Source organism: Chiloscyllium plagiosum, chromosome 13, assembly GCF_004010195.1.
Source record: "Chiloscyllium plagiosum isolate BGI_BamShark_2017 chromosome 13, ASM401019v2, whole genome shotgun sequence".
Classification (NCBI taxonomy): Eukaryota; Metazoa; Chordata; class Chondrichthyes; order Orectolobiformes; family Hemiscylliidae; genus Chiloscyllium; species Chiloscyllium plagiosum.
Window position 1 is genome coordinate 46,591,698 of NC_057722.1, and position 23,563 is coordinate 46,615,260.

The 23,563-nt window shown below is 39.0% G+C and overlaps 1 protein-coding gene across 1 annotated transcript in view; it reads left to right on the top strand.

The window, feature by feature from the left end:
- The window catches only part of zgc:153039 (uncharacterized protein LOC767698 homolog), a 99,680-nt gene that overhangs the window by 3,232 nt on the left and 72,885 nt on the right, over positions 1 to 23,563 (top strand). Inside the window, exons 2-4 of the mRNA XM_043703016.1 lie at positions 662 to 965; positions 2,327 to 2,434; positions 2,863 to 2,974. Of these exons, the coding sequence (XP_043558951.1) occupies positions 662 to 965; positions 2,327 to 2,434; positions 2,863 to 2,974 (524 nt within the window). The remainder of the gene's footprint in view (positions 1 to 661; positions 966 to 2,326; positions 2,435 to 2,862; positions 2,975 to 23,563) is intronic.

A 23,563-nucleotide genomic window follows, 5' to 3' on the forward strand; every position in this document is an offset into this window, starting at 1 on the left:
ATGTATAGGCAGATGGGGTTAGGATGGCATCATGATCGGCACTGACATAGTGGGCTGAAGGGCCTGTTCCTGTGCTGACTGTTCTATGTTCCACATCTGTTGTGGCAGAGGCAAGTTGAAAGGTCAAACCGTTATAATTGATTTAGGATTGATAATTTTTATGACTGCAACTTTGCGGCAAAAGTTTTGCTAGTACTCTGTACTCTGACAAACCGGTCATTCAGTTTTCACATAGCTGACCTCCTGGAGAAAAGCCTGTGAATACCTGGCTTACATTTTTTTTTTACTAAAGTGAGGAAGATCAAACTTGTTTGGGCCATTGTCACTTCTGAATGAGCTAGATGAATTCACTGGTGGATAGAGTGTAAAACGCATCTTGCCACTCCATTATTTACTGTTGGCCAAACCAGGATCATCTTCCCCGATGGAAGGTGTGAAGCCCAAGGCCTTCAAGTTCTGCCCCCAACAATGACAGTACATGACCGCAATAACTCGAGTTGCAAGTTTCTGTAGACAAGTCATTCCCATTTGCAGAGAAATGTTCATATTGATTGGGATACTGTCATTTAGTAAACTTCTACAAATGTTCGTGCCATAGAAGTTAAAATACAGCTGTAAATTTTACAGGGAGTAGACAGAAAGTTGTATATTGTTAATTGAGTTATTGTCTTTTTCAGGGCAAACCACAAGCAGCATTCAGGTTCTTCCTCAGTCCTACTGGTACGAACTTCTCTATGGCAGTGTGATTCTTATTTTCTGCCTCCTTGTGTGCTTAGTTGGAGCTGACATCTATGCAAAAGCCTCCTTCATAATTTTCCTCATTGTTATTCTGGTACTTGGCACAATATTCATCAGCTTTTTTGCAGTGTCACCAAAATCTATTAACATCACAACGTCCTTGGGGAACATCTCAGAGGCTTCATTCACTGGATTTAAGCTGTCAACTCTGAAGAGTAATCTTCCATGTAAGTTAATCCTAAAAGTAAATATAGGGTAGTAACTTCATTCAAATGCATGTACACTGAAATGATGTGAGGGCAACAAAGGTTAGCAACTATTTATTCCATCTGTTTCAGCTTCATTTCAATTAAAATGCTTAATCAAAGCTTATGGCCCAACAGTTTAGATATTCAGTGTAATTACTGAAAATAACCATCCACGTAGATCTTCTGCTGGCTGATGCAGAAGACAAACTGCAATTTTTCTTCAGTATGTATTACTGAAAAGTGATGCATGCTGCCAAAGCTTTTTGTATTGGATATATCAAGATAAATGTCAATTACAAAATTTTGAACTATCGCAATAATTTATACCACACAAGGAAAGGGTACTGTTGGGTTGGCGTTTTCTGGAGAAAGTAACAAGGAACCAAACATTGGTCCCCCATACTTCTAGGCAATTTGGAAGAGTACAAGATTTGAACATATGTTCTCTGCAAACAAAAAAAAAAGTTCCTTGCATACAAAGGTATGTTACTTCCAGCAAATGTAAATGAGCCATGCTAGGAGCTCAACTGATCATCCTGATTAGTTGTTAGTGTAGCTATCAGCTAATGTGTACAAGACGAAAAGCTATGGCTATATGTCTCTTATCAACCGTCTTCAAGTTCTGTACGACCAGTGAAATGTTTTCTTCACTTCTCTCAAGTAACTTTTTCTTCTTTCTGACCAAATATTTTTCTTAACGCAAGAATTACTACTGATTAAAATTACTCACTTTAGGGTGAACAGTCCCAAAGCTTTTTACAAAGATTAATAAACTAGTGGTTTGTTTCTGGAAATTACATTATAACAGTCAACTAACTCTCCAGGATGAAATGAGAGAGGCATACAAGCTGATACAGATTTATTAAATTCTTATTAATTTCTCCCAAGTGTGGCCATGTTATACTGCATACTTCTATTCAGAGTGTGTAATTGTTTATTGTTAGTAGGTCCTTGTTGCTCTGTTAGTATCCCTGGGTGTATTTGAGTAACATTCCCAGATTGGTCACAAAATTGCTACAAAAGAACTACAAGATTGTAATTTGTTGGTGCCAACCCAGTCGAGGATGAACGTGATACCTTTGCTCATACTGAACCATGAAACGACTTGACTTTTAACTGGGGCAATTCCTTAAGGAAGAATAAGAGGTGAAAATTAGATTCTGTTATTTATTTGTGCATTCTTTGTCATCCCTAGATAAGTGGGGTTAGTCTGCGAAGGAAGGGAACAACATAAACAGCTCTTGCTATTTTTCACCTACCACATGTTGTAATATAGGTTTGTGTTGTTTTTCATTTCTTAAAAGAAAAGCTATAGATTTGCTTTCAATTTCTTTCCATAGCTCAATATGTAGAAGACTACACAACTGGAAAGGTGATGAGTTTTGCTGCTGTCTTTGCAGTAATGTTCAATGGGTGCACTGGTATCATGGCTGGATCCAACATGTCAGGTAAGGTCCAAGCAAATACTTGAAGGGCAATATAGGTCTAAATGTATCCATAAATTTGCTAACTGTACATTGCATACACATTAATTAATATGAATTTTGAAGATTTTGAGAGGCAGTCTCCTGTTCTATGCCTCTGCATTATGAGGCCATCAGGTAACAGGTTTTGAAAAAAATGTTTTGAATGCCTTGTTGATACCACATTGCATGGACCATAAGATTTATTACACAGTAGTTTATAAGGATTATGTTCTCAGTATATATTACAGTGTTTATTGTGGTGCTTAATCTATAGTGGCACATTTGTTGCTAAATCATTTGTTAAATGATATTTGTTGTTTGTAAATATCTGCTTTTTATGCATCATGAAAAACTCAATAAAGTTTGGATAACAAAGTTAACTGAAGCTGTAAATCCTTGCATCCTTTCAGGTGATTTAAAGAACCCCAGCTATTCTATTCCCCGAGGCACTATTACAGCAGTAATTTTTACATACATCGTATATAATATTTTATCGCTCATGATCAGCTGCACTTGTGAGAGGTGAGTTTGATTTTACTTCTTATATCTTAAATCCTTAATGATAAATAAGCTAATCCTTTGTGAGGCTAGTACAATAACTGCTGACACTCTGTCATTTTACACTATGCTTAAATGGAATTATGATTTCAAAGCAAAAGTGTTACAAGTATGTGTGTTCTATTGTTGCTCTTCCTGCTTTAAACAATTATTGCAAAAGCTACCTCTTTGAAAGTGCTCTTGAGACAGTGAGCCTAATTTTGAGGCCGTCAAATTAACATTTAAATATACCTGTGCCCCTTCACATACACTTATTTCGCCTACAGTGTTCTGTTGAATTTCCTCCCTACCAATTCAGTTGACGTTATTATAACATGGGTTTGTAAACCAGACCAAATCAGCCTTGCTAACATTGGATTCACAACACAGTGAAATTAACACATTCAATGCCCCTCAAAATTGCCCGATTGTTCCTAACCAGACTTAGAGTAACAAATATCAGACACCAAGGTTAAACTTAAATAGATATTAACAATATACTAACTATAGCAAAACGAAGCTAAACCACAAGGTGATCTAAACCTTCTTTGAATCACCTGAAAGTCTCTGATTTAAGCCCAATCTTCTTAGATTGTAATCCTCACAAATAGACACAGTTAAGGGATCACTTAAAAAGAAAATAAGAGTTGTCATTTGCCAACTTGGTAATTGTCTCAATGATGAGGATTTAATGAAATCCTTGAATGAATGGATGTTTCTGTTTGGCTTGTCCGAGGATGGATGTGTTGTCCCAGTCGAAGTGGTGTCCTTCCTTATCTGTATGTAAGGATACTAGTGAGAGAGGGTCATATCATTTTGTGGCTAGTTGATGTTCATCTATCCTGGTGGCTAGATTTCTGCCTGTTTGTCCAATGTAGTGTTTAATATCGGGGTTCTTAGCAGAGGCAGTAATGCAGAGACTCGAACAAACAGCTCTGCCAACCATCCAACCCAAACTTTGAGTCCACTACATAGATGACACTTTTGTCATCACTAAATGAAACAAATTAGAGGAAACTTTCAAGACCATCAATAATACCTTTACTGGCATAAAATTCACTAAAGAGGAGGAAAACAACAACAAACTGCCATTCCGAGATGTCACAGTAGAGCGAATAGCCAATGGGTATCTTCAAACCAGCGTCTACAGGAAAACATAGGGACCAAATATTGAACTGCAGAAGCAATCATCCCAATATCCACAAATGAAGCTGCATTAGAACATTATTTCAACGAGCTACCACACACTGCAGCACAGAGGAACTACGCAGAGCAGAGGAAATCACCTATACAGTGTATTAAAAAAGAATGTGTACCCGATGAACACAGTCTGCTGATTTCTCAGCAACAAACCCAAACAAGCAGACAAAATGCATCCAGAAACCCTAGCCACTCTCCCCTACATCCAAGGCATCTCGGAAATGACTGCCAGACTTCAGACCTTTTGGCATCATGGTAGTCCACAAACCCACTGACACACTAAAACAGCAGCTAACAAACTTGAAAGACCCTATACAGACAACAAGCAAAACTCGTCATTTACAAAATACCGTGCAAGAACTGTAACAAACACTACATTGAACAAACAGGCAGAAATCTAGCCACCAGGATACATGAACATCAACTAGCCACAAAATGACATGACCCTATCTCACTAGTATCCTTACATACAGATGAGGAAGTATACCTCTTTGTCTGGGACAAACACATCCATCCTAGAACAAGCCAAACAGAGACATGCACAAGAATTCCTAGAAGCATGGCATTCCAACTGGAACTTTATCAACAAACATGTTGACTTGGACCCCATTTACCACCCTCTGACATCACTCACCCAAGGAAACCTAAACACACAAATAAAAAGCGGATCATAATACCAGTACTTCATCGGAGGCTCACTGATGATGTTACCTAGTATGGTAACGAAATGTTTGAAAATTAATCTTCCAGCTCAGTGAGCAAACGTACATCCATGTTATACTGTTAACTGTTCAGTAATTGTGTAATCAAAAACAATGCGTTGTAGAGTGTATTTGTAAAGAATATTACAGGTGTAACCGCCTTATATTATTTCATTGAAGTCTTTGTGCAGCAGAGTATTTGGATGGGTAGCTTGAGCTTCTCTTGCACCCTTTTGCAATGAAATTCTGTGACTATAAATACAATACATCATGCAAAGATTATTGCTGGGATGTGGCTTGATGTCTGCCCCAGTTTTAATGTGTCTATTTGTTCCTGGCATGTGAGTTTCTCTGACAAGGCCAACATTTGACTTAAAATCTTCATTTGCTCAGGAGCATGTGGTGACTTGCCTTCTTGAACCACTTGCAGTCCAGGTGATGTAGGTGCCCCCACAGTGCTGTGAGGGAAGGAATTTTCAGATTTTGACCCAGTGCCACTGAAAGGTCAGTGATTGTTTCTGAATCAAGATTGTGGTTGGCTGCGAGGAGAAGTTGCAGGTTGTGGTGTTCCCATATATCGATTGCTCTTGTCCTTCTGGATGGTAGTGGTCATGACTTAGGAAGACACTCTAAGGAAGCTTGGTAATTTTTTTGAATTTCTGCAGTGCATCTTGTAGATGGTACATTCTCTGCTGCTACGAGCGTCAATGAGAGGGTACATTCTCTGCTGCTATCGAACAAGCAGGCAGCTTTGTTTTTTGATGGAGTCAAGCTTGTGTGTTGGAACTGCACCCATTCAAGCTAGTGGGGAGTATTACATCACACTCTTGATATGATTTGTAAATTCTGTCGACTCTCCTGCTCCTTGGATGCTGCCTGACTGGCTGTGCTTTTCCAGCACCACATCCTTCGATTCTGATCTCCAGCATCTGCAGACCTCACTTTCTCTTTATGCCTTTTAAATGGTGGACAAGCTTTGGGAAGTGGAAGGTGAGTTACTTGCTGCATAGTTCTTATTGTCTGACCTCTTCTCATAGTTTTTTAAATGATTAGTCCAGTTGGGGTTTACCATTGACAGGAAACTCCAGGATGTTGATGGCTTGGAGGTGATGATATTGCCTTATATCTGTGCTCTTCTGGGTTGTAGAGGTCACAGGTTTGGAAAGTGTTTTTGGAAGAGTCTTATGGGTTTTTTGCAGTGCATTTTTGAAGATGATCTATGTTGTTAACTCTGTACAGAGAGAGGTAATGTGAAAGAGCATAGAGTCCTCTTCACATGGGTTGCTTTGTCCTGGATGGTGTTGATCTTCCTGACTGGTAGAGCTACACGCATCCAGGCAAGAAGGGAGCATTTTTTCACATTCCTAACTTGTGCTTTGTAGGTAGTGAACAGCCTTTGGCAAGTTAGGATGTCAGTTACTTCAAGATTTTGAGTTTCTGACCTTCCCTTGCAGCCGCAGTGTTTATGTGGCTGGTCCAGTTCAGTTTATGATCAGTGGTAACCCGCAGGATGCTGATGCTAAGAGATTCCGTGATGATAGTATGTCAAGACAAGATGATTAAATACTCTTTTTGTTTTTTTGTCTTTGGAGATGGTCATTGCCTGGCACTTATGTGTCATGCATGTTACTTGCTACTTCAACGCAAGTCATAACTTTGTCCAGGTCTTGCTGCACCAGTGCATGGACTGCTTCATTACCTGTAGAGTACTGAATGGAACTGAAAACTACAATCCACCAAGAATATTCCCATTCAGAATCATAGACTCCCTATGGTGCAGAAACAGGCCTTTCAATCCATCAGGTTTGCACCGAGCCTCTGAAGAGCATCCCACCCAGGCTCACCCCCTACTCTATTGCAGTAACCCTGCATTTCCGATGGCCAATCCACCTAACCTACGCATCCCTGGACAATACAGGCAATTTAGCATTGCCAATCAACCCAACTTTCAGCGAAGATTCAAATGGGTTTAATTTTAGGAAAATGGGGCTTGAAAAGTAGAATATATTCAATTTTGCAAACGTCTATTAAGGCAGAAACGAATGATGAGAAAATAGACATATCCTCTTTTGTAATTAAATAGTATTAATTTTTTCCCATCGGTTTAAATTATTATAAATCAAGTTATTAAGGGCTAAAATAATTATTTTAGGGTAAATAGAAATATCTCTTTGCTTTGATTTCTTGTTGTTTTGCCTTGTGTAGACAGTGACACCTCCTAGGCTAGAGTTCCTTCAGTGTTTCTACATGGGGAAAGGCTTCGGAAGTCTGAGGCACAAAGGGACTTGGGAGTCCTAGTTCAGCATTTTGAGGTTCACTTGGCATTTAGGAAGTCAAATGCCATGTTAGCATTTATTTCAAGAGGATTTGAACAGGAGAACAGCGATGTATTGCTGAGGCTGTGGTCGGACTGGATTTGGAATATTGTGATAAGTGTTGGGCCCTTATGTAAGGAAGGATGTACTGACATTGGAGGCACTCCGGAGGAGCTTTACAAGAATGTTCCCAGGAATGAAGGGCTTGCCATATGAAGAGCGATTAAGGACTCTGGATCTGTACGAGTTTAGAAGGATGAAGGGAGTTCTGATTGAAACTTAGAATACTGAGATGCCTGGATGGAGGGGACTTGGAAAATATGTTTCCACTTGTTGGAGACACTGGGAGCCAAGAATCAGAGTGAAGGGGCAAGCCTTTAGAACAGCGATAAGGCGGAATTTCTTCAGCCAGAGGTTGGTTAATCTGTGGAACTCATTGTCGCAAAGTCCAAATTATTGAGTGTATTTAAGACAGCTAGATAGATTCTTGATTGGTAGGGGGATAAAGGGGATAGAAGCAGGAGAACAGGGTTGAGAAATATATCTGCTGTGATTGAATGGTGGAGCAGACTTAATGAGCTGAATGGCCTAATTCTGCTCCTATATCTCATTGACTTATGGTTGGCTTATTTTGAGGACTCCACTGAATTATTCATTTGTATGCAAACTTTTGGCAGTGTGAGCAGAAGCTGTTCCCTGGTGCAGGATGTGAAGGAAGAATTGAACTTGTATCAACTCCATTCTGTCCTGTTCTGAAAACTACAAAGCTGCTGTTCTCAGTGGCTACTGGTAGTAACTGGAGTTTTCCATTACCTCGTATTTTCTTTTTTCCCAGCCCACCCAACTCAGGAATACTCTAAGTACCCTCATAACAATTCTTCAGCTAAGTTTGCAAAGACTTCTTTAACCATTAGATTCAGGCCATTATTCAGCCGTTTGTTTCAAGTCCTCATCGGATGTCCTTTTCCAGTTTCTTTCCACTTGTATTCATGCCTAGTTTTGATTGCATTGCATTTCACAGATCAAAAATCACAGCAATGATTTTCTATGTGAATGGCACTCTGCAAATGCAAGTTGTTTTTCTGTTGGAAACTGGGACCAAGCTTTTCTTGGTCTATTTGATTCCATGCTGCATCATGTCGCACTGAGCGTATGGAAGTCAAATCATGCATTTCTAGAAATGGGCAGGCATTTTCACTAGGTCACAGCAATTCTAATGTATAAATTAATAGATGTAATGGTTGAGCAATTTTTCACAGTACCTTTTTATGACTTGAAATGTTGTGCTTTTAGTGAAACTGAACTGAAATGCATTCTTTAAGTTGAATTTATTTCCAATGTGTGACTAACAGCAGGTTATTTTGTTCCAAGCTTTTACCCATTAGAGACTAAATGTTATTCTGTCTGCACATCAGTCATTTTAGCACAATGCAGTCAGATCATTATGTTCCCTTAAAAGAAAGCATTTAACCTCCATGCTTTTATACACCACCTTTCAGTGCAATTAGATTCTGCTGTAGCAACCCAGCATTCCCAACTTGATGAATGTATTTTACATTTTTACATAGTACTCTAAATCTCATGTGGGTCACCTTCATTTGTCATGTAATAAATTCTGTTAAACTGCAAACTGATTATAGCTCCACTTTTGGATAATGAAGTTTGTCCCTGGGAAAAAAATTACATGTTTTCGTATTATAAATTCCATTTAACATACGATACTTTACAAGAAATGCTTCCTACATGTTAAATAATTTTAGTGAATTGAAATAACTAATGAAAATCAGGTAAATGTGGTTGTTCCCCTTACAAATCAAAATCATCGTTTGTTTTACTAACAAGTTTGTGCAATCTTTCTACTTTATGCAATATGCTGAGACAAAGGGTTTCACTTGCAATGTTGAGGAGTCTTTTCTATTTCAGTTACTTCCTGGTAAGAATTGTTTTATTTGCTCATGAGAAGGGGCTGATGTTATCAAAGCCAGCATTGTTTTTTTTTTAAACCCATAATTGCCTTTGAAAAGGCAGTGCTGACCTGTTTTCTTGAACTGCTGCAGTCCATTTAGGTTCTCCACAGTGCTGAATGGGAAGGTGTTCTATGACATTGACCCAGCAATGATGAAGGTCATTTGCATATATCTTAAAGTCACGATGGTGAGAGGTTTGGAAAGAACTTTACAGATCATGGGTTTCTCATCTGCCTGCCTGCTGTCCTACTCTTCTTGGCATTAGAAGTAACAAATATGGAATTTAGTGTGTTGCTGCAATGCATCTTGTGGATGGTACGCACTCTTTTCACCTACTGTGTACTAGTGGTGGAGGGAATGAATGCTTAAAATGATGAATAGGGTGTCAATTAAGCATGGTATTTTCTTTTTTTGGATGATTTGTAGTGTTTCTTCAGTGTTATTGGTAGTGCACTTATCAAAGGAAGCCAAAAGTATTCCAGCTCATTCCTGACTTTAATTTGGTATGTTCATGAGATGTAGGCCTCACTGGCTAGACCAACGTTTATTGCCCGTTCCTAAGTGCCGTGTTAAGACTTGGGCATATTGCTGTCGGTCTGGAATCACCATGTAGGTCAGACCTGGTAAGGATGGTGGCAGATTCCCTTCCCACATGGGCATTAATGAACCAGATGGGTTTTAATAACAATAGACAATGGTTGCATGGTCACCCTTACTCTAGCTTTTGTTTTTCAAATTCCAGATTTTTTTTTGTATTGAATTCACATTACGCAATCAGTTATGGCAGGATTCAAACCCACATTCTCAGAACATAATACTACGTTACCACTATGCCCCAGCTCCCTGGACTTAGGATTGGTGAACAGGTGCTGAGGTGTTAGAAGAGGAATTACTCATTCCAGAGTTTCCAGCTTCTGCCTGCTCTTGTAACCATAGTATTTAAATGGCTGGTTCAGCAAAGTTTCGGGTCAACAGTGACACACTTCAGGAGATAACAGCTTCGCTTCACTTGGAGGTCGCCACTGATGATGTTACCTAACCAGGTAATGAAATGTCTGGATATCAAACCTACAGCTCAGCTAGCAAACCTACACCCTAAACCTCAACCTGACCTACAAACCTTGCAACTGCCTGTTATATTGGTACTGAGGTTCAGTGATGGTCATGCCATTAAATGGCAACAGGAGGTGGTTAAACTTTTTGTTGTTGGAGATCATCTTTTTCTGGCATTTAAGTAGTCTGAATGTTCTTGCCATTTACCAACTCAAATCTTGATGCTGCCCAGGTTTTCCAGTATTTCTGTGCCAACTGCTTCAATATCTGAAGAGTTGTCAATGGTGCTGAGCATTGTCCAATCATCAGAGAGCACCCCAATTTCAGCCTTTGTGATGGTGAGAACGTTATTGATGAAACAGTTGAAAGTGGTCGGGCCCAGGACACAATTCTGAGGTCCACAAACATCTGATGAAGGAGCAGTGCTCCGAAAGCTAGTGCTTCCAATTAAACCTGTTGGACTATAACCTGGTGTTGTGATTTTTAACTCTGTATACCCCAGTCCAACACCAGCATCTCCAAATCCTGAGGAACCCCTGTAGTGATGTTCTAGAACTGAGATGACTGATCTCCAACAAAAGCAACTATCTTCCTTTACGCTAAGCATGACTCTAACCAGCCATGGTTTTTCCACTTGATTCCCTTGGCTGACATCTTTGTCAAATTTCTTAATTGCTTGAATCTGAAGATGAGTTTCCAATCTATATGCTGTCCATCACAAAGATTACATAATTCACCATGAACACAATGCAGCTTTTCTCCTTCATTGCTTGCAGGCTTAGTTAGACAACTATTCTCCTGAGCAGGCCCATTATTATCCTGGAACCTTTACAAGTTTTCTACATTGAAGATGCTTTATAAATGCATGCCTTTTCCATGGTCGTTTTCTTCCCTATTCATTTTGGGAAGGACTGAAAATAATTTCAGTCATGGCCTTCTGAAATTCAGTGGACATTATGACAAAAATTCAGTTTTTAGTTGGTGTGTTATAGATAAATTATCATGCTACATTGGACATTTATTGCTAACTTCACTTCCAAAATCATTTCTTACTAAAGATCAATACATTATTGTGAAGATTAAGTTTCTCTTCAGACAATTTATTTTAAATAAGTGCCAAACCATATGGTTTAAATGTCAGTCTGCTGTGGGGTTTGTTAATGTCAATAACTGACAGATTTTTTGAAGTTAACAGCTGTTATTTAAATAATGTGATTCTACTTAGAAACTTGAGGGCCGTTATTGGCTTGTGGTTATTAGAAACTCCAGACTGAAATTGGTATGATCTGCTATATGACTTAGCCAGAAGTTAATGAGGTAAAATTTTCTTTCTACAGAGGCCACAATTAATGGAATTTTAGTCATTGTTCTCAACTCTATTATTTTCTAAAACTATTATTTTGTACCACTCAGAGTTAGCAATATGAAGCACTAATCTAAGTGCAATATTTCTCTGGTATAATTTTCTAGTTTCTTATGATAGAATATGATAAATTCTGATGCTAGTATTGATTAACTGTCAAAGATCAGGTCTCTGATTGAATCAGGAGTAGGCCAAGAGGCTCAGTGCTTTTTGGTCTGACAGCAGTAGGATGTGATATCCAGAGAAATGTCGGGGCACGTGAATATAGTTTCATGAAATTAAATATATAGCTAGAACAAATGAAGGATGGTGGAACAGCTGATGTGTTACAGCCGCAGCATGTGGGACCTCCTGGATGCCAGGTTGGTTCAGAGCAAATATACCAGTAGTCAACATTTGAAATTCGAGCAGCTTTGACTCAAAGTTTATCAGGTGGAGGCTAAACTGCAGATACTGTGGCGCACCACGGAGGGGATAAGCTACCCGGATTCATTGCAGGAGGATGTCATACCTCTTAGGGGCTTCTGATTTGGTCAGTGTTTACGGACAGGTGAGTGTGACTGTGAGTGAAGCAGGTAAAGGGCCCCAGAATTCAGCAGCACTAGAGTTTCAACCTTTGCAATTGTTCAACAACTTTGAGATTCTTTCAGCTTGTCTGGTTGAGAGTGAGGCTACAGAGTGGATGAGGTAAATGGCTGCACTACTACAGGAAACTACTCAAATACAGTGAGATAAAAGGAATGTAATGATGGCGGGGACAGTATAACGAGGAGGAACTAACACTGTTCTCTGCAGCAAAGAGCATGAGTTAAGACAACTTATCCAGAGATAAGTTGGATCAAAGGATCTGTTTACATACTACATGACTCTAAATTATACTGGGATGGTACGGTGGCTCAGTGGTTAGCACTGTTGCCTCACAGTGCCAGGGATCTGGGTTCGATTCCAGCCTCAGGTGACTGTATGGAGTTTGCACATTCTCCCATGTCTGTGTGGGTTTCCTCTGGGTGCTCCGGTTTCCTCCCACGATCCAAAGATGTGCAGGTCAGGTGAATTGGCCATACTAAATTGGCCATAGTGTTAGATGCATTAGTCAGGGGTAAATGTGTGGGAATGGGTCTTGATGGGTTACTGTTTGGAGGGTCGATGTGGACTTGTTGGGCCAAATGGCCTGTTTCCATACTGTAGGGAATCTAATTTAACTCTGCTGCCTGCCAAGTTCCAGGATCCAGGACTGTCACTTGAGGCTGGAGAAGAGCTTGTAGTGGCATGGCCCTGTTTTAGCTCTAATATTTAGGGAAACTTTTACCATATGGTTTTTTTATTCCAAGCTAGTTTCTTTCATATTATTTCTCCCTTATTAAAATTAATAATTCTTTGGCACATAGAAAACAATCTTCTGAACTTCTACCTGGCTTTGCAGAGTTATACGCTTTTTCTTTAAATTTGATACTAGCTTTTTAACATTTTGTGGTTAACCACAGATGGTAGGTTTAGGCTCATGTGAGGGCGTTCTTGCACAAAAGGTTAACATTCAGGAAAAGAAAGTGATTGGGGAAGTCGATAGAATGTTAACAGATTTTGCAAGTGGAATTGACTGTAATAGTAGGGAGGTTACGTTTGATTTATACAGGGCATTTGTAAGATCACATCTGGAGCACTGTATACAATATTGATCATCTTTATTTAAAGAAAGATGTAAATATATTGGAAGTAATTCAGAGAAGCTTTACCAGAATAAATCCCGGAAATGGTATATTGTCTTACGAGGAAAAGTTGGACAAGCAAGGATGGGTAAGAGGCAAAATGATTGAAACACAGGATCCTGAAGGTTTTTGACAAATTGAATGGAGAAAGAACGTTTCTTGTAGAAGAATCAAGAACTAGGGATCAGTGCTTAAAAATAGGAGATTGCCCATTTAAAACAGATGAGGTGAAATGTTTTCTTTGAGATTCTTGAGTCTTTGGTTCAACCACTTTTCCAGGAAGAAAGTTCAAGAGTCTTTGAATATTTTTGAGCCAAGTGTGGGTAGATTTGTGTTAGGTAATGTGATGAAAGGTTATCAGGGTAGATGGGAATGTGGATTTGTGGTTGCAAGCAGAACAGCCAAGATCTAATTAAATGGCTCAACAGATCTGAGTGACCAAATCAAAATATAGATACAGAAAATAGGAGCAGGAGTGGGCCATTCAGCCCTACAACCCTGCTCTGCCATTCAATATAATCATGATTGATCATCCAACTCAGTAACCCTGCCCACTTGTTCCCCATCTCCTTTGATTCCTTTAGGCATAAGAAATATATCTATCTCCTTCTTGAAAACATTCAATGTTTTGGCCTCAACCACTTTCCTGGTGGGGACATCCTTTTGGCATTTACTCTGTCCAGTCCTGTTAGAATCTGAGATATCTCCTCATTCTTCTAAACTCCAGCCTAACCAATCCAGTCTGTTTTTATGCATCAGATTCGCCATTCCAGAAATCAGTCTAGTAAACATTTATTTCACTTCCAGTGCACCCAGAATATCCTCCTTCAGATAAGGAGACCAAAATCGCATACAATACACCATTTATGGTCTCTCTAAACTCTCTGGATTCATTTAAGAAGGAGTTGGATAGAGCTCTCAAAGATAGTGGAATCAAGGGTTATGGAGATAAGGCAGGAACAGGATACTGATTAGGAATGATCAGCCATGATTATATTGAATGGCGGTGCAGGCTCGAAGGGCTGAATGGCCTACTCCTGCACCTATTGTCTATTGTCTATACAATAGCAGCAAGATATCTCTGCTCCTGTATTCCAATTGTCTCACAATGAAGGCCAAAAACCATTTGCCGCATTCACTGCCATCAGTATCTGTATGTTTATCTTGAGTGGCTTTTGTAAGAGGACACTCCTACCCAGTTCCCAATCTTTCACCATTCCGATCATCTGTCTTCCTGCTTTTGCTACCAGTGTGGATAACCTCACGTTTATCCACATTATTTTGCATTTTTCATGCATTTGTCCATCACTCAAATTGTCCAAATCTCACTGAAGCATCTCTGCATCCTCTTCATCCATCCACCCACCCACCTTTTATATTGTCTGCAAACTTGGAGATATTGCATTTTGTTCCCTCATCTAAACCATTAATATTGCGAATAGCATTGGACCCTGTGGTACCCTACCAGTCTGTCACTTGGAAAGAAGATGCCTTTGTTCCTACTTTGTTTCCTGTCTGCTAATCTATTCTCAATCCATGTCAGTCCACAATCCCCTAGTTCCACGATCTCTAATTTTACATGCTAGTCTCTTTTATGTGAGACCTTTATTGAAAACCTTTTGAAAGTCCAAGTAAACCACATTCATTGGTTCCCTGTTAGCAACTCTAATAGTTACATCCTCAAAAAACCAATAGATTTGTCAGGGATGATTCTCTTTTGTAAGTTAATGTTGACTATGTCTGATCCTGTCACTGTTTACCAAGTGGTCTGCTATTACATCTCTTGGTGTGATCTCTAGCTTTTTCCTTACTACTGATGTCAGGCCAATCCATCTATAATCCCCTACTTTCCCTTTTCCTCTCTTTTGTTTTTATATATAGTGAGGTTACATTAGCCAGTATCCAATCAATAGGAATTGTTTCAGTTTCAAGAAAATTTACTAATACCTTTCATTATTTTGAGGGCCACTTCCTTATATCCTCTGGGATGTAGATTATCGGGTCCTGGGGATTTATTGGCCTTTAATCCCATCAATTTTCCCAATGCAATTTCTCTATTCATACATATTTCTTTCATTTCCTCCCTCTCACTAGTCCCTGTGTTCTCCAATACTTTTGGGATGTTATTTGTGAGTTTTTGTGCAAGAACCAAAATATGGATTTAATTAGACTGCCATGTCTTTGTTCTCAATTATAACTTCCCCTGTTTCTGAATGTAAGGGACCTACACATGTCTTCATTTTTTTTCTGTCTTCACATTACCTCTGGAAATTTTTACACTCGATCTGTATATTTCCCGTAAGCTTCTTCCTGTGCTGTGTTTTTCTGGTCTAAGTCAATCGCTATGCCCTCCTTTGATGAAATCTAAACTGCTTCTAATTCTCACGTGTGCTGCTTTTAAGTTTTGGCCAATTTTCATGTCCCTTTCTCTGATCTAATACTGACTTTAAATTCCTTTGTTAGCTACTGTTTGGCCACCTTTTTAATATTTTTGTTTTTGTGCCAGACAGCAATAAACATTTGTTGCAGTTCCTCCATGCACTCCTTAACTGTTTGCTATTGTCTATCCTTCATCATGTTCCCCAATGTATTCCTCATACAATTGTAGTTTTCTTTTATTTAGATTCAAGCTCCTCTAGTCTCTGAACCATGTCGCTCTCCATTTAATGAGGGATTCTATCTCACTATGATAACTCCTTCCCAAGGAGCCTCTTACAGCTAGAATGCCAGTTGTTCCTTTCTGATTTTAGTGTTCAGGCTAAGATGGCCTATTCTATAGTTAGTTCTTCAAAATATTGATCCAGAAAACCATCCCATTGCACTCTAGGAATTCCCATATTACACTGTTGTTACTGATTTGATTTGTCCAATATTTACCCAAATCACAAAGGTTTAATGCTGGTCTTTTTCTCATTTTTGGTGTCATTCATATTATTTTGCACTGTAGCACTGTGATTCTTGTTCATGAATACTCTGCCTGCAATTTTTCTTAGTTCCCATTCTGTCTTTTTGTTTCGTCATAGTTTACCTCTTCTGTATACTCTCCCATCCCCTTCTCATTTTAGTTGGAACTCTTCCAAATGACACTAAGCCCCTTGTTCACATGTAGGCACAAATGTGCTCAAAAGCACAGGGAGAAAATGGTTCACTTTCAAGAGTAGTCTGAAACATACCAAATGATTATCTCAATGTTCTACTTGTTCTGAATTTGTTCTGAATTTGTTAGTTCATTCTTGTATTTCAGTTTCCTATAGAGTATTGCATCATGCCCACCCAAATTGACGAGTTTGTACACTTCGTATTGGTTGTTATAAATCTTATAGTTTTATAGGGATTAACATCAAATAGACTTTAGTAGAGTAATCTTTTTTTTTGATCCTGACTGAATTCCCATTAAGGCCCTATGATTCTGTTCTTACTTCAGAAAGTAAAATATTTTGAACTTGTATTTTTGCTATGCTATTAAGGCTACCCATATATTAGGAGCTGTAAACTTATAATGTGAAATTCTCATGTTGCTGAACATTTATGGAATGAGATGCTGTCAAGCTTTGAGAGTTCTGCATAATAACACCTAGTATTTGAGAAAACCTGCCTTGTTATTTTGCATAAACTTGCTTTATGTTTGTAAGTTGACAAAAATATGGAAGTGATTTTACAGCTTCATGTACATTTGAAAGAAAAGCTCTGGAATTTGACAGATCCAATAGTGATTTTATTGTCCTGTACAATAAGAGCACAGACTTCTGTTTGAGGGATTGAATTTGGTATTATTTGGACCAACCAGAAGAGGGCGTACAAGGTGAACTTTACTTCCTTGGCCAGTTTGTTCTTTGAGACAATAGGGTTTAGTTTAAGTAGTGACAACATGCAGAAAAATGTGAAGGTAAGATTTTGATTGCCGTTCTGAAGTAGCGTCACTGTACACAAAACATGAACTCTGCTTTCTCTCCACAGATGCTGCCAAACCTGCTGAGTTTCTCCAACTATTTCTGTTTTTGTTTCTGATTTCCAGCGTCCACAGTTCTTTGCGGTTGTTTTGTTTAGTAGTTATCCCCAGTGTCCCAGCCAGTGGTTATCCCTAAATCTGAATTAGGAATACATATTACCTTACAATTATCACACTGTTAGTGGGATTTCGCAAATTTGCTGTCCCATTTTATATAGTACAACCTCAACTACATTATGGCTGTGAAGCAGTTTGAAAAGCACTTTGTACAGTTGTTGTATAACTGCTAATCTTTTTTTCTTTTCAGAATGTTGAATGTGATGCTGATAACGGTAGAGCAGAGAAGGAGAATTTTCTAAAGTATGATAGATTTCCTTCCGAAACAAAGATTAAAGCAATAGCCGAAACTAGTCTTGGTGAATTAATGAGTCAAGTGGATGATAGTTGGTAAACATCTTGAATAGTAAGGTATGATAAATTAGGGGTAGTTTGAGGAGCAATAAGTGAAGAAGACTTGCATTTATTAAGTGACTTTTATGATTGATGGATAAATATTGATAACTTTCCTGATCTTCATAATAATGCCATAAAACCCTGTACATCCATCTGAGTAAATAATGCTTCTCATCTGAAAGGCAGCACCTCTGTCCAGTGGATTCCCTCAGTCACAGTATTACAGCCTTGGACTTTGTCCTTTTGTTTTTAAATGGAGTTTTAACTCCAAGTCCTTTGGACTGGTGTGTTATCTACTGAACTATGGCTGAGGTAAGAATATTTCAGAAATTGAAGTATGCAACTGGAGGATACCCAACTAATATTAATTCAGCAGAGATCTAATTGAAGGAAATTGGAGTCAAAGACTGGCATGATGAAGTGTAATACAATAGTGAGTGACCTTTGAAAAGGAAATGGTTTGTACACAGTATTGGTACATTCATAGAAGGGGGGGACCCAAAGGCACAGCTTTCCGCCTGACAGGAGTTAGACAATTGGATCAAGACAAAAGTTGAAGTAGGTTGGCATTGGTATGACAGAAGTCAACTTAATAATGGAGGGATGCATCAGGCTATTGGTTACTCCAGAAAGGTGGGGATCTAAAGCTGATATATTGGCAAATTAACAATAAAAGTGCTGGCAGAGATGATGTCAGCTTGATTAGGGTGGTAATGTTTTGGTGGGGCAAAAGGTTTGGCTGAGGTTATAAATACTGTCTATTAGTTCTACGAAGGAACAGGCTTGCTGGCTAATACTGATGAAGCTGTTGGAATTTTGGTTGAGATAAAGACAAATAAAAGGCTTGTTGTATTTTAAGTGGATCAGTCACTTTGTCTTGATGGGATGCAATTGCTGAGCAAAGAATGGGTTTGAACTGCAGAGGTACTGGCTACAATCTTCCCATTCTCCTTGGATAGAGAAGTGGTACCAGAAGTCTGGAGGATTGCAAATATTATTCCTTTGTTCAAAAATACAGGAGAGTGATCAGCCTGTTAATGACCAACCAGTTTAACATTGGTGGAGAAACTTCTAGAAGTCTAGAAAATCTATTCATGGTTTGGCAATCATTTGCATAGCAGGTAAAAGACAGCTCGATCCAAGGCAAATTGTGTTTGACTAACTTGACAGAAGCTGGCTGAGAATAGTGCAATTGATGTATGTATTGTATTTGATTAAACCACCTTCATTATCTGGTTTGTTAGCAAAATTGCAGCCTATGGGACAAAGGAGGCAATAGCAGCATGGATAGAAAACTGGTTTAAAGGGTAGGAAACAGTGGTAAATGGTTGTTTCTCGAAAGAGGGATTGAGGAGGACACGTACAATCGTGTACTTCATGGTTTTATACAAGGTCCATTGCTGTTTTTTATTTGGATTTGGAAATATAAAGCATGACTTCAAAATTTGAAAATGAGAGAAATCTTTAAATATAATATGTTGTGGGAAAGGTAAAACTGGACTTGGAGGACCTGGTTACAATGGAGAGACAATACAGTATATGTTAAGTGGCACAATTTTTTTTGGCGTTGCAAAAGGAGAGACACTAAGGTCATTGAGGCACAAATTTTGCAGGTTGCAGGACAGGTTAACCAACCTAAACATTATCCTAGGGCTTTATGACAGGTAGAGATACAAAATGAAGTTTAGACGGATTGTGCATAAACTGTAGTTCAGCTACACCTGAAGTCTTGGAACCAATCCTGGGCCCCACACTTTAAGCAGTCTTTGAAAGCTTTTGGTGGAGAGATAGTGCTTGCAGAAAAAAAGTCACTTGAGCTGATGAAGTATTACAGTTATATGAATAGACTGAGAAGCTGAGGTTTTACTCCCTGCAGCAGATAAAGCTGAGGATAGTTATTGGGAGTATTTACAATCATGATGGAGTTTCGGCAGAGGAAATAAAGGGAAATGGGTAAATGGATGACAAAAAGCACATAAATGTGAATTTATTGGACATGAAAAACAGTTTACTCAATGAGTAGTTAGGATTTGAAATGCACTGCTTGATAGTGGATACTGATTCAATTGTAGACTTCAAAAAAGAATTGGATAAAACCTGAAGCAGAAACAATGCAGGGATATGAGGGACGAATGGGGGATGGACTGGATTGCTCGTCAAAAGAACCTGAATGTTTTCAGTGGGAGTGAATTGCTTCCTCCTGTAATATTAACAGCAACTGAGTGTTACTATTTCTCCACAGATGTTGTCTGATTTTACTGAGTATGTTCTGCATTTTCTGTTTACACTTCAAATTTTGAGACTCTATTGTATGATCTTTTGGTCTCCTGTGATCTTCTACGGTCAGCTGTCAGTTCCAGGCATGCAGATCAATTTATTGATCATCAAAAATATTCCATTTTGGGTGAGATACAGCAGTCTTTTGGATTTAATATAATTTTATGAAAACAAAATTGGGATGCTTAGTTTTAATAATTGAACTGAATTGAATCTACAAAGTCAGGTGTATCTAACTCAGACTTTACAACGTAGACTTTCTATCTGAAATGTTAGACACTGTTGCCTTGTGCCAGTAAAAACAGAAGGCTCTTGCTGTTGGTCATATTGTGCTGCACATGGTTGGTTTAATAATGAAATGATCTCCATTTGTAAGATGTTTCCCTGCCAGATAAATGTGTAAACTTTGGTTGTGTAGTAAAAGTGATTTATACTGAAAATACAGTAAAATATGTATTAGTCACCATAAGCCAGTGTCATTTTATTAGCATAAATTATAAAAAGAAATACATCATACAAAATTGGGACAAGCTTTTCATTCCACACAATGTCTTGATTTCTGAAGTAGCTACAGGACACAGCCTCAATCCATAACTGCCAAATCATTCCCTGAGGCCACAACACTGAGGAGGAAACACGCTGAAGCAGCCCCTGCCGCTGCTGAGCAGACCCAGAATGTCACCTCTGCCAAAGCTGCTTCAATGCTACTGATACTCCAGCCACCACAATAGCCAGGAGACTGTTCCAACTCACAAGGGACTTATCTCAACTTCTGAGAACTGATTGACCATCCAAAATAACTCCTGAGGGCCAAGAAATTATTCACTCCATCACCACGGCAGATGCTGCCAAAACATCAGAGGAATAGAATGGCCCCCAATCCATCAATGCTGGAACAGTTTACTCAAGCCATGACTGCCATTGCCATGAGGAATGAATTGAATCCGCCACTCAACAGCTCACTGCAATCTCTGTTTGCTGCTGCAGCTGCAGAAAGAAGAAAAATAAATTTGATTCAACAGTTAAATTAAGAAAACTACAATGAAAAAGGAGTCAGTCATGAGAGAGTCAGCATAGAGGCTGGGAGCTTGAACAGTGTCCACCCTGACACCACCACCATCTTAAAGTATCAATCTTAAAGTATCACTAACAAGACAGGACGCTGTATTAACCAGCATTGGGAAGGGTAGAAAATTAGAGTTGTATGCAATTGATTTCATTTATAATCAATGCATATTTTCTTTCTCCCCTGAGAGTCAAAATGTTATGTGGCTCTTGCGTCTGAGTACCAGTGACTGCTGTCAGTTCGTGCTTTGCACACCAAGTGACTGACTTCAATTTTATGAAAAATAAATTAAAGAGGAAATCCATCAGTGTCATTTCAGACAAATAGGTATTGATTTCAATTGCAGAAATAAAATGAGATCATGCCTCACCTTGGATATTTGACCACATTTCTCCTGTACAAACTGTGTAGGGCTTGATGATTTCATGTTAAAAGGAAATTAGCACTGATTCCATCTTTGCATTTCATTGCACTGAAAAGCACGTTTAAGGCCCCTTTTGACCCCTAATTGATTCCCTCTTGCCCCTTCCTTCTGTATGCATCACAATGCCTCCCCCTCTTCCTCTCGATGCCCCCTCTGGCTATTGCGATTCCCATACTCCATCTCTTTTGTTTCTCACACCAGCTATGTTCCTCCTCTCTCTGCCTCTCACCTCCCCTGCCCAAACATCCCCGTTGTACGCGCTCTGCCTGTCTGTGACACAAACTAAGTGCCTCTTGAATGTCATTAATCCCAGTTATTAAAGGTTATGTCAGTATTATTTGGTTTAGATCCATTTGTTTTTCTGCATAATGTTTCTGGTAATTTTTGATGTATAGTTGTTGAACTTTTTTCATCTGTGGATTGTTGGTTGGTGGGGCAAATGTTAGAAGTTAGTACATGTTTTCAATTCAGGGTCAAATAGTGAACAAGTGAAAAGAATGAAGCTGTTTTCAATTTTCAACAACACATTTGGAGTAAGTACAATGGAACCTTATTCATAATTCTCTTACAAAATCTTTTTTTTTCATATGGTCTGGGAGGAGATTTTTATTTGGTATGTTAGATTGAATCTTAATTTGCTATTTTTAAAGAAATGTGAACTGCTGTATTTATTCCAAAGAATTGTTGTGTCATTTTGTTGTGCTTCAATTTCTTTTGGGTCTTTAGGAAATAGTTTGACTCCCTGACTGACTTTGTTTAACTCTTGTTTCAGATAGTACAAAACTGTATTTAGTTTGAAGTACTGCACTCCAGTTAATTTATGTGAATTTGCTCTGAATTTACATGAGAATTAGGTTGGTACAAGTCCACTGGAATAATTTTTGCAAAAATGATAATTTGGAATTCAGGTACTATTTAGTCGCAGATGAGGTCCCAGAAGACTGGAGATTAGCAAATAATTTTAATCATTGAGCAGCTTTTTACATTTTCCTGTGATCAAAATTTTTCTGTGGTTTAGTGTCTTAGATGTACATAGAACATAGAAGAATACAGCGCGGTACAGGCCCTTTGGCCCTCGATGTTGCGCCGATCCAAGCCCACCTAACCTACACTAGCCCACTATCCTCCATATGCCTATCCAATGCACGTTTAAATGCCCATAATGAAGGAGAGTCCACCACTGCTACTGGCAGGGCATTCCATGAACTCACGACTCGCTGAGTAAAGAATCTACCCCTAACATCTGTCCTATACTTATCCCCCCCTTAATTTAAAGCTATGCCCCCTTGTAATAGCTGACTCCATACTTGGAAAAAGGTTCTCATGGTCAACCCTAGCTAAACCCCTAATCATCTTGTACACCTCTATCAAGTCACCCCTAAACCTTCTTTTCTCCAATGAAAACAACCCCAAGTGCCTCAGCCTTTCCTCATACAATCTTCCTACCATACCAGGCAACATCCTGGTAAAAAGTAGTTCATATTTTATGTGTTCCGATGATTAAACATGCTAAAGGATATGTGTGTTGAAAACTGAATTGAGGAGATTTTCACCATGAACTAGAATGGGGGATGCTCAGTGTATTGAATGACCTACTCCTTTCCCGAAGTTTCTGTGCAGTCTGTGGGAAAACTCTGTAAATATTGCCACCAGCTCTCAGATGTTAGGAAGGAGCTCTCTGCAGGGTCAATAGGATAGTGTTTCCCGTTCCACTACTGAGGCTGGTGCCGGGTGATCTGTACAGCTTTATCCTTTAAGGCTTCGGAGCAGTTTGATACAATAGAGAGTCTTGCTTGGCCGTTTCTGAGACCATTGAAGAGTTTTCCACATATCTGTGTGTCTGGATTCACTTTTAGGCCAGACCAGGAAAGCACCCGAGATTCAATTCCTGAAAGTATATTGAGGAAGGAAATTAGTGTTTACAATCGACATTGGCTTCAAGGTCACTGTTAATGACTCCAGGTTTTACGTCTTGATATTTTATTAATTATAACTTCCACCGCCTGCCAGAGAATTAGCTTGGTCTGGATTAGTAATCCAGTGATATTTCCACAACAGCACCATCTCCACATGGGGACCTATCTGAAACACACGGAGCAG